The sequence below is a fragment of the Convolutriloba macropyga genome, chromosome 7 (genome assembly GCF_964194025.1).
Source record: "Convolutriloba macropyga chromosome 7, txConMacr16.3, whole genome shotgun sequence".
NCBI classification, from domain to species: domain Eukaryota; kingdom Metazoa; phylum Xenacoelomorpha; order Acoela; family Convolutidae; genus Convolutriloba; species Convolutriloba macropyga.
Window position 1 is genome coordinate 49,418,372 of NC_134474.1, and position 16,224 is coordinate 49,434,595.

General features: G+C 34.4%; 1 protein-coding gene across 1 annotated transcript in view; it reads right to left on the reverse strand.

Annotated features, from left to right (window-relative positions):
- Positions 1 to 1,838: 1,838 nt before the first annotated feature.
- The window catches only part of LOC142343054 (uncharacterized), a 44,849-nt gene continuing 30,463 nt past the window's right edge, over positions 1,839 to 16,224 (reverse strand). The window contains exons 2-3 of the mRNA XM_075394740.1: positions 14,471 to 16,219; positions 1,839 to 2,332 (exon numbers count right to left, since the gene is read on the reverse strand). Of these exons, the coding sequence (XP_075250855.1) occupies positions 1,839 to 2,332; positions 14,471 to 16,219 (2,243 nt within the window). The remainder of the gene's footprint in view (positions 2,333 to 14,470; positions 16,220 to 16,224) is intronic.

Here is a 16,224-nt window from a genome sequence, read left to right on the forward strand (position 1 = left end):
AACGTATTGTATCAGCCGACAGACATTCTGCTGTGAAATTTAAATTACCAAAACAGAAACAAATTTTGTTTTCTATGTATTAATAAATAATTCAATGATTTCTAGCTCAAATTTCAATCACTGTATCGTCTGCGAAATTATGACAGGCTCAGGATGAGTAATGAATTTGTCACATCTTGCATATTGCTCATTCAATTGACGTATTTTATTAAAAAAGCAGCGGACTAAGTACCGAGCACTGGGGAACGCCAATATCAACAGAAGCAGAAAAAGGAATAGTTGGATTAACTTTGAACAAACCGGCAGCCGTAGAATTAAAGGTGCAGAAACCTTAACTATCGTTTTTACCTAGACAGTTCAGGTAAAAATTAAGGAATTTTCAATGTGATATTGAGGTAGCATTTCATTAAATTTAAGGGAAATAGTTTGTAAATTTTTCAGGTAAGTTTAGGTAATTTTACGTTTACTGTTCAGTTGTGTTTCTCAGGCAAATTTGAGCATATTCAGGAAAAAGTTTAGTTGGAGTCCTCTTCATTTTTCCGCATAACGCCGCAGAGGTATACCCAAATCGTCACGGGCAAATTTGCACGATCTGTGTATCTCTTCTTCGTTTTTCCTATGTTAATACATTGAAAATGAAACAATATTGCAAAAAATAGATACCTTAGCAAAAACAGGGAGATTTGAAGGGAATTGCGCAACTCGTGTTCGCAAACGTGACCAAATTGTATCCGGGAAATTCAGATACAAGCTGTCTATCCTATTTTTTGCGCACTATGTATCACGAATTTGTTCGATTTATGCATCTCCTGTTCTTAGGCAACGTAACTCGATCTTGCCCTGAATAAATCTAATTTTTGCACTGAACGTATCTACAATCTGCAATAAGGCCTAATTAAGTTTTTGATCCTCTAGAAGTGGTTTAAACATTTAATAATTGATAGAAATTAAGCGATTAAAAGTAGTTTACAGGTTAATTTTATACAATATCTTACCAATTTTATGGTTTTCAGGCTTTTATTTGTGTTCAAGCATCATCTTTTTGAGACAATTGTGAGACAAATCGCGAATTAGAGATACTGTTAATGCGAAAAATAGATACATGAAATGAGCGGAAACGTGCTACATGACTTGTCACCTATTTTAACATTTTTAAGTATCTCAATTTCGCAAAAATGGCGTAACCCATTTGGCGAAAAATAAGATACAATGCTTGTCTCCTAGTTTCGTTCATTTTAGGTGTCTATTTTGGTGCGAATTTTATTAAGGCGGAAAGTTTGGGGTATACCTCTGCGGCGTAATGAGGTGATTTTCTTGTAAAGTTGAGGTAAGTCAAGGCCAATTAAGGTAAGTCAAAACTATAGGAACGTTTAAGGTAAGTTAAGATGTTTTTTCAGGTAAAATTTAATAAATTTATTCAATACCTATTTCAAATTATAAGAGCTATTTTAATCATTACCTTTCTCGCAGTATACACCTTGAAGTGACTGACTGTTATAAGCTTATTTGTTGTCCCTTATGTGTATAATAGACAATTAATTTTTGACGTATCTTGATTAACGGAGGCCGAAATGATAACGACTGGTAAAATAGTTGTCTAATGTGCTTAATTTACAAGTATGGATGTTTTTGGCATGTTTTAATATTTTTCTCCTATGAATAAAATTGTTCATGTATGGTGTAATTTATAACATTATATATCATCGGACAGTTGACGAATTAGCCAGTACTATCGGACGGTTGACGTAACAGGTGCTGTATTATTGAATTGCTGACGTAATTTTCATTATTAATGGCCAGTTTTGCTCCTATTACTGCTGTATTGCGGGACACAAAAATCACACGCACATCTGTAAATTAGTGCATTTTAACTCACATCGTCGATTCTGTTCGTCAAGTGATGTGGTGAATAGATGTCGCCTTTCCGCATCAAAATTCAACACCTGTTGAGTGACAACATTGTGAGTGAACTCTGCCCATTCCAGTGCATTCTTGCCATCCTTTTTATGAAGAAGTAAATCATGTGGAAATCCAAAGTACAAAATGTATTCGAGTATTTGATAGTTGGGCTTCTCGTTGCGACACAAGGCAGTCAGCATCGTATCTCCGTTCTCGTCTATTTGTGAAAACTGATCTTTAGGAACACTGCCATCTTTCACGAGATCTAGAGTCAATTTGAAGAACTTGAAGTCGTTCGTTTTGGTGGCGTCGAATAGTAAGTAAGGCAATTTCTTAATGATCAGCGTCTTTGCTGGTTGAGAGATCACCTTCATTAGGTGCTCAATTAAATCTGGTCGTTGGCAGGCTGTGTCCATCAGAAGAAGAAGGAACTCTGGAATAAAAACAATGCATAGTGGTAATTCCAGTCGGAGAGTCGTCAGAACAACAGAAAAGTAAAATTGAGCGGAATGCTTATGGAGTTCAGATAAAAGATTTCGCCGCTTTTGAGCTAAATGAGAGGAATTCGCGGTAATATATTTCAAAAAGATGCGGAATGAGCAGATTTTACTTTTTAATGAGCGGCATGAGGAAACTTAAATAAACTAATTAATAGTCACAGATCTACTTTTGAATGAACAAACTGACAAGGCGGCTCGTTAATGTGCGTTCGCACATGATGTTCCGACCCGAGCTCATCTACATTTTTGACTAAAATGTCAACCAAATCAAGAGATAACAAAAATAGATGTTTGAGTTTAAAACAATCGTTACACATTCTATCTACTAATTGAATTACTAATGCCATGCTTCATTACAGCACCAACGTGACCTGACATTGAAGAGACTAGAAAAAAAATAGCACCAACAAAATTTTGGCGGCAAAAAATGAATATCTAAATTTAAAAGCACCTGGTAACAACGTCAAAATGCAGTCAGATAAAACCTTAACTACACAAGTTTACCTTTTACTAACTATACAGCAGATGAAAAGTTTTCTTAACGAGACTAGGTAACAAGCCGACAAAAAGAACGAACAGTGAGGCGAAACTTAAAAATTAATCAACATTTTTTGCACCAAGAAAATTCAAAAATCTTAAAAAACATTGGTTTTTAATAAAAAAATCCTTGATAAATTACTAAAAAGTCATTACAAAACCAAAAGCACCCGTCTGTGGTCAGACTATGCCATAGAAACAAACTAAAGAGAAACTCAAAAAATTACAAACGATTTGCGAAAACACAAACCTTTGCTACCATTAAAATCAATAGCTATCATCTGAATATGTATTTTTAATTCAGTTGTTATTTCTGCTATTTCAGTTGAAGGATTTATACTGAAAGATTAAATAAGTTTACTTGGGCCACATTTAAAAACCATTGGGATCTGTTATTACGCGATTGTTCTGAAGGAAGAGAAAAAGAAACGCAAAAAATGGCCATTCAATAAACGTTCAGAAAAACGAAACAACAGTGGCACATAATATCAATATATATATGTTATTTCTTGAAATACACGAAATTCGATGGGACATCTGATTGATGAATAGAAGTTAAATTTGACGAAAGGAACCTATTCGCTATATACTGAATGTTTCGAGCAACATCATTCATTCAGTCCTCAATTACAAGCCTATGAGATCTGTGAGCAATTTACGGCTACAAAAACAGCAAAAGAACAAAAACAGCGAATTCAGGAAAAAAATTGAGCGACAAAAGGGTCGAAGGCATTAAAAAATGAACTTTTCACTAAACACTCTTCAATTTTAAATTAATTTTTCAGGAGCAATGGGAAAACCTTTTTTATCAATATAATTTCAAAAAATCAACAAATATAAACAAATACATTAGACGCACGAAAATTGCGGGAAAACACGTATTATCAACGCCATTAAATTCATTAGCCTTCAACGGAAGCCAGTATATACAATAAATGATGCCTCGAGGGGACAATAAGTTTTTTTGCCAATCGTTTTTCATCAATAAGACCTTACAACAAGTTAATGACTATGAAAACAACAACAGAGAGAGGCAAAAACCACAAATTCAGTAGAAAAGTGCCTGAAGAAAATGTCGAAGCAACTCAAATCATAAGCTCTTCCCTGAAAACTTTATTTATGATCCGTTGAACTTCTTCCCTAAACCAATAGGGACTCTCAGCAGTAAGATGATGTGATAAGATTTCAAAAGGATCGAAAAACAAAATAAAGTACCCAAAAAAAATATGAATTCTCGTGGCATTGATGTTTTAAAACTAATAGGTAGAAGATAAAACCGCTAACCAGATTAATTTTGGCTATAGTAGAACGGAAATGGATTCTGTTAGAACCAACAATGACCAAGAGTATTCACGAAAAAAAATTAGGAATGGTTGAATTTCAAAAAAGTTTCGAAAAATTATTTTTAAACCCTTAACAGCCAGTAAACTCAATCTTTCATCGGAGCTCAATGACGATGCTCAGATATAACCCATAGGGAGGAAAATGATGTCTGTCATGCATAGATAGTTAAAAAGACATCACAATAAGTCTTATGATAGAAAACAATAACAAAAACAGCAAAAACTAAAATTCAGTAGAAAAATGCGAGAAGAAAGTGTCGAAGACAATTAAACCATTAGCTATTCTCAGAAAACTTTCTCTGTGATCCACTGAACGTCCTCTCTAAGCCAATTGGATTACAATAATCTTTGGATAATGTGATAAAGAGTTCAAAAGTGACCAATAATTCAAAAAATCCAAAAAAAAAATTTAAAAAAATTGAAATCTTTGTCATTGAAGTCATATAACCAATAGCTAGAAGATAAAACAGCTAAACAGAATATTTTTAGTCGCAGTAAAAAGCAAGTGGGTCCAGTCAATACTGAAACTCACTAACAGTTCAAGAAAAATTTAGGAATTGTTATTGTTCAAATAAAATTTTCGAAAAATGATTTTTATTTTAACAGACATTAAATTCAATAGCTTTCAACGGAAGTCAATAAAAACGCTCAAAGATGCCCCGGTGGCAGTACATTTATGTTTGTCATGCATAGGTATTCATTATGAGATCACAGTAAGTATAATGACTATTAAAACAACAAAAAAAACAGGAGAAAACCAAAAAATCAGTAGAAAAGTGCAAGAAGAACGTGTCGAAGCCATTTAAACCATAAATTTTTGTTTAAAATTTTTATTGGTCATCCACAGAACATTGTTTTTAAGCTAATGGGAACTGTCAATATTTGGATAATGTGATAAGATTTCAAAAGTAACCAATAATACGTAAAAATCCAAAAAAAATTTTAAAAAATTGAAATTTTTTGTCATTGAAGTCATATAACCAATAGATAGAAGATAAAACCGCTAACCAGTTTAATTTTGGTTGCAGTAGGAAGGAAGAGGGTGCTCTCACCCCTGGACTGACTTACAATTCACTATAATAAGATTATGATTCTTTAATATTCAAAAAAAAATTCGAAAAATTATTTTTTAAGTCTTAACAGCCATTAGCCGCCCCCTCAATGAAATAGACATGTTCACTTAATGCTCATTATGGAACATATTGCACTGTTAGTCAATGAATCCCTACCATAGGACTCCAAAAAAAATAGTAAAACTTCAAAAAGAAATTCAAAATTTCATTCAAAATTACGAAAACTCAGAATCGAAGCCAAAAAAAAACATGAGCAATTCCTTGAAAACGACGTTTTTTGTTCATTGCGCTTCATTCGACTATAAAGGAGTTTTGTCATTAATAGAACGTCGATATAAAATGTGACTTGTCTCTAGGTGACTTAAAAAAGCAAAAAAGAGAAAAGTTTTATTAAAAAAAGGGCTCTCAATTAGAGTTCGATTTTTTTTTGATAGTGAACTTCCCTATGAGACCAGAACTAGTCTTTCTATCGCCTTGCATTCAACTTTTACGAACTCAAAATTTATTCTTTTTATAGAAATTTGAATTAATGTTTTCCTAAAAAAGATCTTAGTTTGAAGAAAATTGTACTAAAAGTGAACAATCATGCTAAAGATCCCATTGTTCACACAAAACTTCAATCCTCGATAACTCCTCGAAAAAAACGAAATTCAAAAAAATCTTTTTACTTTTGAATTCTACGCTGGACCAGCTTTTTAATGATACCACTCACATTTCTCTACGACGAATATATCGATCGGCCAAAATTCACTGAACAAAAAAAAAAAACCCATTTGAGTATATAGTTCCTTCCCCCACAAGTGGGGTCGGAACAATAAGTGTACCGGTTGGAGGTGAAAAGAGGCAAAACTGAGCTGAAATAAAACCTGACACTAACAAATGAAACATTGAGGTATTTCTATAAATAATTTAGTCGGCCTATACAAACAAGAAAAACGAAATGACTTCTCAATGATTTCCTTTAGCTTCGGAGAATATTTGAATATTTGTATCAAATTGTTTTTTTTTTGCAACAAGTAAATTAAAATTATAACCATACGGTTAAATATACCTGAAACAAAAAATAATTCAAATCATTCAAACAAAATAATATAATAAACATCAACAATCTTCTTAAAGAATCACATTTTAAAATTTTCTTTCGATTGTTTTCTTCCTAAAAATAAAAATAACTTTAAAAAGCTCCTACGTTACTATTCAAAGGAATTTTTTCATGTTGTGAGAGCAAGAAATCATTCAACGTTTTCTTAAAAACTTTTCCATTTTTTGCCAACCGAAGCCAATGTGGTAACTTATTCCATTTTTGTACGCATTGACGAACAATCGAATTCATTCCAAAGCTTGTTTCGGCATTTTGTCTAACTTTGAATTGTTTTGTTCGAGTATTTTGATGAGACTCAGATACCCGTGAAAATTTTCAGGATTTTCTGGCCTAGCGATATCATAATAAAATTTAATTAGCGACATTTTCGCTATTATCAGCTCAGCTGGTAGGGTTTTTGTCTGGATTAGCAGATCTCTCGCTTTGTCATACTTTTTGCGTAGAAAACACACCTTTATACCCAGTTAATCTGTCAGTTAAGGCGTTTTAGGTTTTTTGCAGATAAATTTTGAAAAAAGATTGCCGAAAATGATAAGTGCGAAAGCACAAGTGATTTTAGAAGAAGAATGCGCGCGTTCAGGGGAACTTGATGTCTTATAAGGTAAATTGATCTTATAGCATGAGCCATCTTTTTCAAGGTTTTATTCAGCTGCTCCTCAAAACTAAGATTCCTGTCAATTTGAATACCAAGATATCTGCAACTTTTTTGTGTTGTGAGAACTTCGTTTTGGTAAAAAATAGATCCGAAATCAGAATTATCGCGCGAGAAAAAGATTAATTCGGTTTTGTTTGTACTCAAAGTTAGTTTGTTCATCTCTACATATTCTTCTGTTTTTTGTAAAATTTCCGTGACTTTTCCATGAAAGCTACCTTTCTGTCCACAACAGACAATACTTGTGTCATCTGCGAATTGAATTACCTTTTCCGTTGTGCTTATATTAGATGAGAAATCGTTCACATATAAAAGAAAAATGAGTGGTCCTAAAACAGTTCCTTGTGGCACACCGTGATTCAAAATTTCACAATCAGAGAATACGCCATTAAGTTTTACCTTTTGTCTACGGTTGGCAAGAAATGAAAACAATAACTCTTTCGCTTCCTGGGAAAAACCATACATTTCAATTTTTTTCAGGAAAATGTTATGCGAAATGGAATTAAACGCTTTTGCAAGGTCTAGAAAAATAGCCACAGTTTCTTTGCTTTTATCTAGATTAGCCGAAACTGTTTCAACCAGTTCTAGAACTGCATCTGTTGCAGACTTTTTTTTCTGAAATCCGAATTGCTCTTTGTTTATAATTTTATGCTTATCAATGAACTCCATTATCTGAGTCAGGAGGAGGCGCTCAAAAATTTTTGCAAAACTCGGAGTTACAGAAATTGGTCGATAATTTGTGCTATCTAGCTTATCACCTTTTTTAAAAATTGGTGTTACATAGGCTAGTTTCATTTTTGTTGGGAAAACATTCTCCTTAATGCACTGATTCAAGGCGAACTGTAGATGTGCGCCTATAGCTAATTTGCCAGACTTTATGAGTCGAATTGAGAATTCACCTGGTCCTGCCGCTTTGTTATCGTCAAGCGAGTCAATGACTGAATAAAGTTCTTTTTTAGTCACAGTTCTGAATGTGAATTCAGGTATATTAAGTTTATCAGGGTATTTACAAGCAATATTCGAACCTTTGAAAACTCCTAGATTAGCAAATGCTCTATTTAGACAATTGACAATGTTTTTTGGTTCCCTTGAAATTTCACCACTGTCTAATCTGATTTCATCAACCTTGACAACTCTTTCACTCGGACTGGTCTTTTGTTTAATGAATTTCCATTGTTCCTTACTTGTTGGTAGTTTTTGGAAGAAATTGTTCAGCCAAGCAAAAAAAACCTGACAAAGCATTTGAAAAACGGAATTGAGTGCACTATATTTTTCATCAACGGAGATAAACATGAAGGTGACAGCTTACAATCAAATAAAGAGCTGAATGAAAAACTTGAACAGTTCAGTTTTTACAAAAAAAATGTTCTAATTCCTCAGACTTGCGAGTAATAGTATCTCAGCGCCTGTGAAGACAAAATCAATAACAAGCATTACTGAATCACTTTTTAATCAGTTCAAAATCTGAATTCCCGACTGCCCAGAGCGAGACCCGATTGCCTTATGTCTGGTGGGTATTTATGGCCAACAGCCATGTCGATGGCCAGACTCTGTCTCCGACTACTCCGGTTGACCAGAACAGATCGCCGACTGCAGTACGTTGGGTCAGTGATTTACGCAGTGTAACCAGTAATATGTGTATATTCATAATGTACATAGTAAAGGTTGTTCTTACAGACTATACACAGTGGAGATAGCGGCAAAATAAAATTCCAAAAATATCGAAAATATGTTATGTAGATGCAATTTCAAAATGGCGACCCACCATAACCATTGAATGCCAGTTTAGTGGCAGTCTGCGATTATTTCATTTAAAGACAAGACTAATAAACCATAAGTAGTAAAATCTGCAGACTATAAAGTCTAGTAACTATTAGTCTAAATTTATGTCTAATTTTTTCTATGATTCAGCTCATATTTGCACTTACACCAATCTCCGGGTCGCTTCTTCGTACCATCATAACAATTTAAGACTTAAAAAACTTTATCAATTTAATAAGCAAAATATAGCTTGTGATATAACATTGTAAAGTTAACAGATGAACTTCGAATATTAGAAAGAACTAAAAGAAACGTTCAACCATCACGAACCTTTTATGCAAATCAACACCTCTATTGCGACTTTTCACCGACTCTAGAACTCAATAGCAGCTAATCTGTTAAAATCAAATTTTTGCAGTGCGCGAACAACTTAAAGGAAATTTGTGAAAAACAGTACACCTTTTAATAAAGTTTGCTAGTAGTTATAGTTTGTAGCAATATTTTTGTGTTTTGTGTTCCCATTTGTGTACTATAGTACTGCTCTCGGTTTACCTTTAAAGCTACGTATTGTATTACTAGAGATCTCGAGGTGAGGTGGTCGAAATATGATTTGACAATTATTGCCTGGGGGTACCAGACTTACACGGTCTTGACTATACTTTTTGTCGCGCTATCGAATCATAGGAGCGCAATGTCGAGCCAGAGGACCGCTTAATTGAATCATAATCCCAATAATCCAATTTTAGAAAACACAGGTTTATGTGCACACAAACTTGTTGTCTCTATAATTGGAAAAACTACAAATTTTCAAGTACATGCGTTTAGTACTGTAATTGTTACTAAACAAAGACCCATTAATAGACTTGACGTTGTTTAGAATAAAATTACTTTTCATGGGCCAAAAAAATAATTGATGTAAAGTGAAAGCACTATAACGCTCTGATGCAATCTGGTTTCATCTTTGCAGTGCGCCGTCCTTTACTTTAATCAAGTCACAATTTTGTTTCTAATAGATCTTCAGCACAAACCAACCATTATTAGAAGCGTTATTGTCTGAATTCCACGTTGTTCAATTCTTTCTTAGCAGCAATACATGTTTTCTGTGATCCTGCGGCGTAATTTTATCTACGTTTCTGCTTAATCCCATTACTTCCCACAATCAATTGCACGTAAAATACTCATTTTATCGACAACCCCTTAATTTTGCTCGTTCCGCTTCAATGTTTGAAATGAGGGGGGAAATGAGTCAAAACGCAACTGGACTAAAATGCAGCTATTTTAAATTCAACCGGCAAGTTCCCCGGCCAAAAATTGTGATAAAAAGCATACAATGGGCCTATTTGCCCAGGCCTATAATAAAAGCATATATTTGATCCGAGCATCATATAGCATTGCGTGCTCTTCAGCTTATAATGACAAAAATGTACAAGAAAACGATCACTAATCCAGGATGTTTCTCTCCTCCAAATTTAGGCGGCTTTGATCAGAAAATCAACGTTTTCCTTCCTAAATAAGGCTAAAACTCGATTTTTCAATAAAAAATGACAGCTCTTCAAGTACTCAAATTAATTTAGGCACCAAAATAAGGAAAGATGAAGACAATTCTTAGAACTTACTCACAGAAAAAAGTTTTCTAAGGAAGTGACAACAGGTAGAAAGACAAATCCGTCAATATCATAAGGTGTCAAAAACCTTAGACGCGAAGACATATCTACGTGGAGCGACTAAGTCAGCATATTACAACTACGGGGATCGAAGAGGCCTTCCCTACAAAGAAGTAGAAGTTCTCTGCCACCGTCAGATTTCTGACCGAATAACCGTTCACAAATTTTCACTATGTTTCAAAATGAATGAAAAATTTGAAACCCAAAAAAATTTTACCTAAAAATGTTACAGCATCGAAAGTCCACATAAAAAATGCTTCACATGAATGATTATCCAGTGTTGATCAAAAATGACAAACCATTAAAAGCCCCACAGTTCCAGAAGTAGCACACCTGAAATTTTTCTTACCCAAAGCAAAGCCCGTTTTGTTCAGAACAAGAAGAGAGAGTCAATTGCAACTCTAGAGCTACATGAAATTCATATTGGAGCATACGTGGGCTCTTGGGTTGGCATTGCATCTTGTGACAACTTCCTACTCCCACATTACTGTGCACCGTTAAACTGGAATTAGAGTGGACAGGAACTCAAAAAAAAAGGATGGAGGAGTTACACAGATCTGGCCTTCTTTGAGTACAGATTCAACAAACCAAAGAAGAAGAAACTACATTAGTAATTATCTCTGTTCACAATTTCAACTTCGACCACTCCCTTGAAGAGAAAAGATTACTTTGACAAAATTCTTTTGCCAAGTTTTTCATATAGTTCCTTGAAAGCAACCAATGCAGTTCCAACTGCATTAAAACTTTCATTGAAGCTATCAACTTAGCTAAGCACGTTGAAAATCAAAATCACAAAAAGGAAGAAGGTTTCCTGAATACAGTTTATTCCCAAAAATATATGCGTTAAGTTATATCAAGAACAACCTCTTCAATATCATTCTGTAATTTGCTACTCATAGACTAAGTTTTGTGTAATTAAGCCTAAGCAAGAAATCGCCTACAGAAATCGGAAAAACTTAAACTCCGAAGTTTATATAAAAGCTCTCTTAAAATGTGTAAAGTACAATAATCCAGCAGATGTAGAAACAATCATACAGCAGTGCTTGTAACAATTATATAGCAGAAACGAAACCGACGAAAAACTCTCTTAATCTGCATAAAGGTAGGTTCCTGTTAGCTCACAGATAGCATTTAATCGGCGGCAAAATATTGAATATGAAGAGAAAAAGAAGAAGGTCAAAAAGTTTTCCTCGAAAAACTTACTTTTTTCAGATCTCTCGTCAAAGGAGTGCTACGTATATCAGAATTACACTTAAAAGCTATTCCAGCAATCTACATTTTCCATCATTGAAATCCCGTTTGGGCGAAGAGGATAGTCAGCTGCCTAGATGCAAAAGCAAAGAAGCTTTCGCCTCTGATACAAACAATTTCTTCATCAAAGAAATTAAGCATATAATCGCTTCAAATGGGCAAACTTCGTCTCTTAAAAACACTGCTTAGTACTGTTGCGCTCGTCAGAGTCCCTATGCGCATCGTGAGCGTCATTCCTGGTTCTTACTTATCTGTGTGGTTTAAAGTTATGGAGACTTCTTTAGAGAATTGAGTTTTACGAGACCCCTTGGATTAGCAGTTGCAAAATAATACAAAATATTATTACAAAAAAAACTCCATTGTCCTGATTCTGCAAATTAACGCTCTATATCGAATCTGAGCTTCCCTAAAAGTCACTGGACAAGGCTTTGTTAAAGCAAATGAGAAATTAGCTTATTTTAGGGAAACTCCAGGTTAATTCAAAATTGCTGATATAAAGTTCTTATCAAGTGAGAATACCTCTTGAAAGCAATCAAGGATTGTTCACTAAATTTTGAACATTCAAAATGTACGTTTTACCTTAGCCTCAATAACTCAGCTGAACTTCATAAAGTCTGTCATAGAATCTTCAAGAGTTGAACAATTACTCAGCTGAACTTCATGTATACTCTGTCAACTTTTTAAACCAGTCTTGGAGCTAAAATACAGTTATCGGCTTTTTAAAGAACCACATCAGATTTAGTTCACAGAAATTTTTAATTGATTATGCTTTTCTTGAAGGTAGTCAATTGAAGCGCTTGTTCCCCAACGTTCTGTTTTAATTCTTTTTTCCGGCTAACAGTGAATTATAGTGAAATCATTTGAGAGACTAAAAGTGAGTTAACACTTCTATGCTGATGACATGGCTGATTACTTTGTTTACAACAACACTATGAGTAAAGAGTTTTTCTCGAAATAAAAATTTTGCACTATGCAAAATTGATTAAATAGTTAGCTGTCGAGTGAACTCCAAAATCAACACAAAAGAGTGAACCTTGAGCCAAAAAAAATTTGTGGCCTGTAATCTTTAACTATTTATGGACTCAAATTATCAAAAAATTTTTTTGGTTTTTAATTCATACGATAGACGCTATTTTTCCAAGCAGATCCGTTCATTCTGTGCAAGGTGGTTTTATTTCAAAAAAATAATCTATTCTTTCGGATTTTCTTTTCCGAAAAGATCTTTAATTGAATTGGTGGGAGTATTGATTCTCAATAGGCTGAAATTTTGAAATTCGCTTGATTATGGGTTGTCTAATGTTGTTTTTCAAAAACAAATTGCATAATGACCTGTGCACGCTGATTGTGTTTTTCTTATCACATGGCAACACCAACCTTGAATTTATTAAACAGTTGCAGTGGTTACCGGTCCAAATTTATCTCTTCGATCATTGCCCGGTTCATTTTTGCCAGAGAGTTCCAGACTATCTGAATGCGCTTATATAGCGAAATGTATTTCTCCCGATGGGAAGAAAACTTGCCGAAATAGATCAGTCAGTTTTGCAATTCCTCGCGAATGGAACCGAAAACTTTTTGAAAAGAAATTAAAACTGAATGAAAATTCGACCAGGAAAAAAAACAATCTAAATTTTTTCTCTGAAAAATCTTTTGTACGGCACTTTTGCGTGTACTAATGGTGCTTCAACCAGTAAGCAAAAGAAAATTGAGTTGTTGGAGAATAATTGCCTAATAAATAAGTTGTTCAATAATTTTTTATATTTAAAAATCAATTTCATATTTTTGCGGATATCCCAGTCAAACTTGTTTCCATAATTGACAAAAAATGAGGTCCAAATCGTTTTGGTTACTTGTTTGCTTATTAAATTGGCTTATTCCAGTTAATAAAAAAATTTAAACACAAAATTGATGAGAAGATGGAAATTTTTTGTAAGTGATTCTTTATTGCAAAATTTTTTGATTAGAATTTACCTTTCGCTTTTGTGGACGCTACTACGTTTGCTGACGTACTACATTACTAAAGCGCAATTATGCCTATTACAGCTGCGCTAAAAAATATGTTTTTTGTTCAATATATTTCTAAACCAATCTGATAATTTCAACTGAAATAAGCATAAAAATTTTGATCAAGCCACAATGAAATAGTGAAATTTCAAATTTCATTATATATCCAGGCAAGAAAATTGCACCAAGTTTTATGCAAATAAAATATACCTCAATCTATATCAATCATACAAGAGTGCTTAAAAGTATGCTCTGGTTAAAATCCCTTCGGCTAGCATTTAATTTACAACTATTTGCTTTTCGTCTTTTTGGCGTTCCTAAAATCAGTTTTTTATTCCTCACAAAATGGTCAATCCGAGAAACTAATCTAAACAGATCTAAATAAACTGAGCCTAACAAATCGAGAAAAGTTGGCCGAAATGAAGATATTTCGGGGATCTGTGGTAGCTGGTAATAATTGGCCACTTCAATGTATAGTAAAATGTTTCTTCCGATTTAGTGTCTCAAATTGCCTCGGATTTACTGTCTTTGGATCTACTGTCCCAGCCCAGTTTTATGACGCCCAATTGATTTAACGAAGATTCTATTCCTACCGATAGCCGCCTTTGGAGATATTGCCTCCAACAAATGTTAAGGATTTCGAATCTCGTTAGCTCAACAATCACTCCTCGTATTCTTTGAACTAACCTTTTAAGTTTGCTGAAGAGAGACGACCGATGTCATAAAGCAGCGATTCTTTCACTAATTGCACCAGTCTATCATGGCCTTGAGAATTGTGATGCGAAAAGAAATTGAAAGTATCGATTAAAAATGAAGCCTTTTCTCTATTATCGGAACAACCCAGGTAAAAAATCCTCCATTCGCAAAACTTGTCCCAATCAAGTAAGAATTTAGCTAGGCTTTTCTCCGTGTTGCTTTCATGAGAGCAGTCATTAAGAACAATCTTAACTTTATCTGAGTCCGATTTCAGTTTTTGCGTATAGTTTTGTATCAAAACGGTAAAAACTTGTTGAACGTGCTCAGTAAGACTATCGTGCTCGACTTGGTTTTCACCCACTAGCTCTTCGAATAGATTGCTAAGCTGAGAAAGTTCCATTTGGCTATTAAATCGGTAATAATTTGTTTGACCTGGACTTTGAAATACAATTTTGAGTTTTGGTAGTAAATAAGAAGCGCATAACTGGTTCAGTCGCAATGTCCTACTTTGTTTGTGCCTTCTTGAATTATCAATGTGGCGTTTTATTTCGCTAAATTTTTCAATTTTGGATATGTTGATTATCACAAATGCTTGTATTCCATCGATAAATCGTTCAACTTTTTTTCCGTCCAGTTCGGAATTGGACTGGACGCCACAAATGAGGAGTGAAAGATGGCGAAATATAAGTGAGAAAAGAGTGATGAAAACGAGTAATACTTTGAGTTGGTCATCAAAGCATCTCTGAAGCGACTTGTACCTGGAATAAGGAACTTCTGTTATCAAGGCAACCTTTTTCCCACTGAAATGTAGCTGGGTACCGAATTCCATTTTAGCCACATGGATGTTGAACAAGTTCAGACAGTATTGATCCCATTGAGGAATCAATAAACCAGTCAAACATTCCCGCTCCAGCAGCTGAATGATGTTTGGGTTTATATTTGAAAATGTTTCCACTGCTTTTGATGGAATCACTTCTAAGCGCTCACGGAGAAACGGGAAAAGTTTCGTCAACAATGGCAAATTAGATGGCATAGACTTTTCCAGGGAGATGCTATCCCAAAATGACTTCATTTTCTGTTCAAACAAGCGTGATTGAACTTCTTGTTCACTAGTTTCATTCTCAATGGAGTAAGTGATGTAAGCGTGAAGATCCGATGTAATTTGATTGATAGGGCGACGAATTTGGTGAACTTTGTGTGATAGAATTTGCTGTACATCCATCGTGTCATAGTCCCCGCTGAACAGCTTCTTTCTTTCGTGATCAACGCTCACAATACAGTGCTCAGTTGTTCCATAATTTTTATTTTTCCTTTCCTTGCAAACTTTTTGCCCATAACAGACGACATTTGTAAGTTCATCACTGCTGTAACTAATAACAATTACAATAGAATTTGCAGTCGAGCTGGTAGATGTGCCCAGTTCATATAGAAGACCAGAGTTTTTAGTAAAATATGACTCGTATGCGTGAACAAGTTTTATGTGAATGGATATTTTGGGCCCAAATGATGGGAAATGTAAAAGATCAAGTTCTTCATTGTCACAGTCTCTTTTTTCAATGAATATTATTCCCGTCATTTTCAAAACGCGTAATTTCTCGACAGTGGTGTACCCTAGAACCTCTTTGACCAGTGAGTCCTCACAAAGGCTGTTTGGGAGTGCTGGTAAAATGATCAACTCATCATTAAAATTGGGAAACAGCTCGGTTAATGTCCTTCTGTACTGCTCCAAGCTTACAGAACCTACA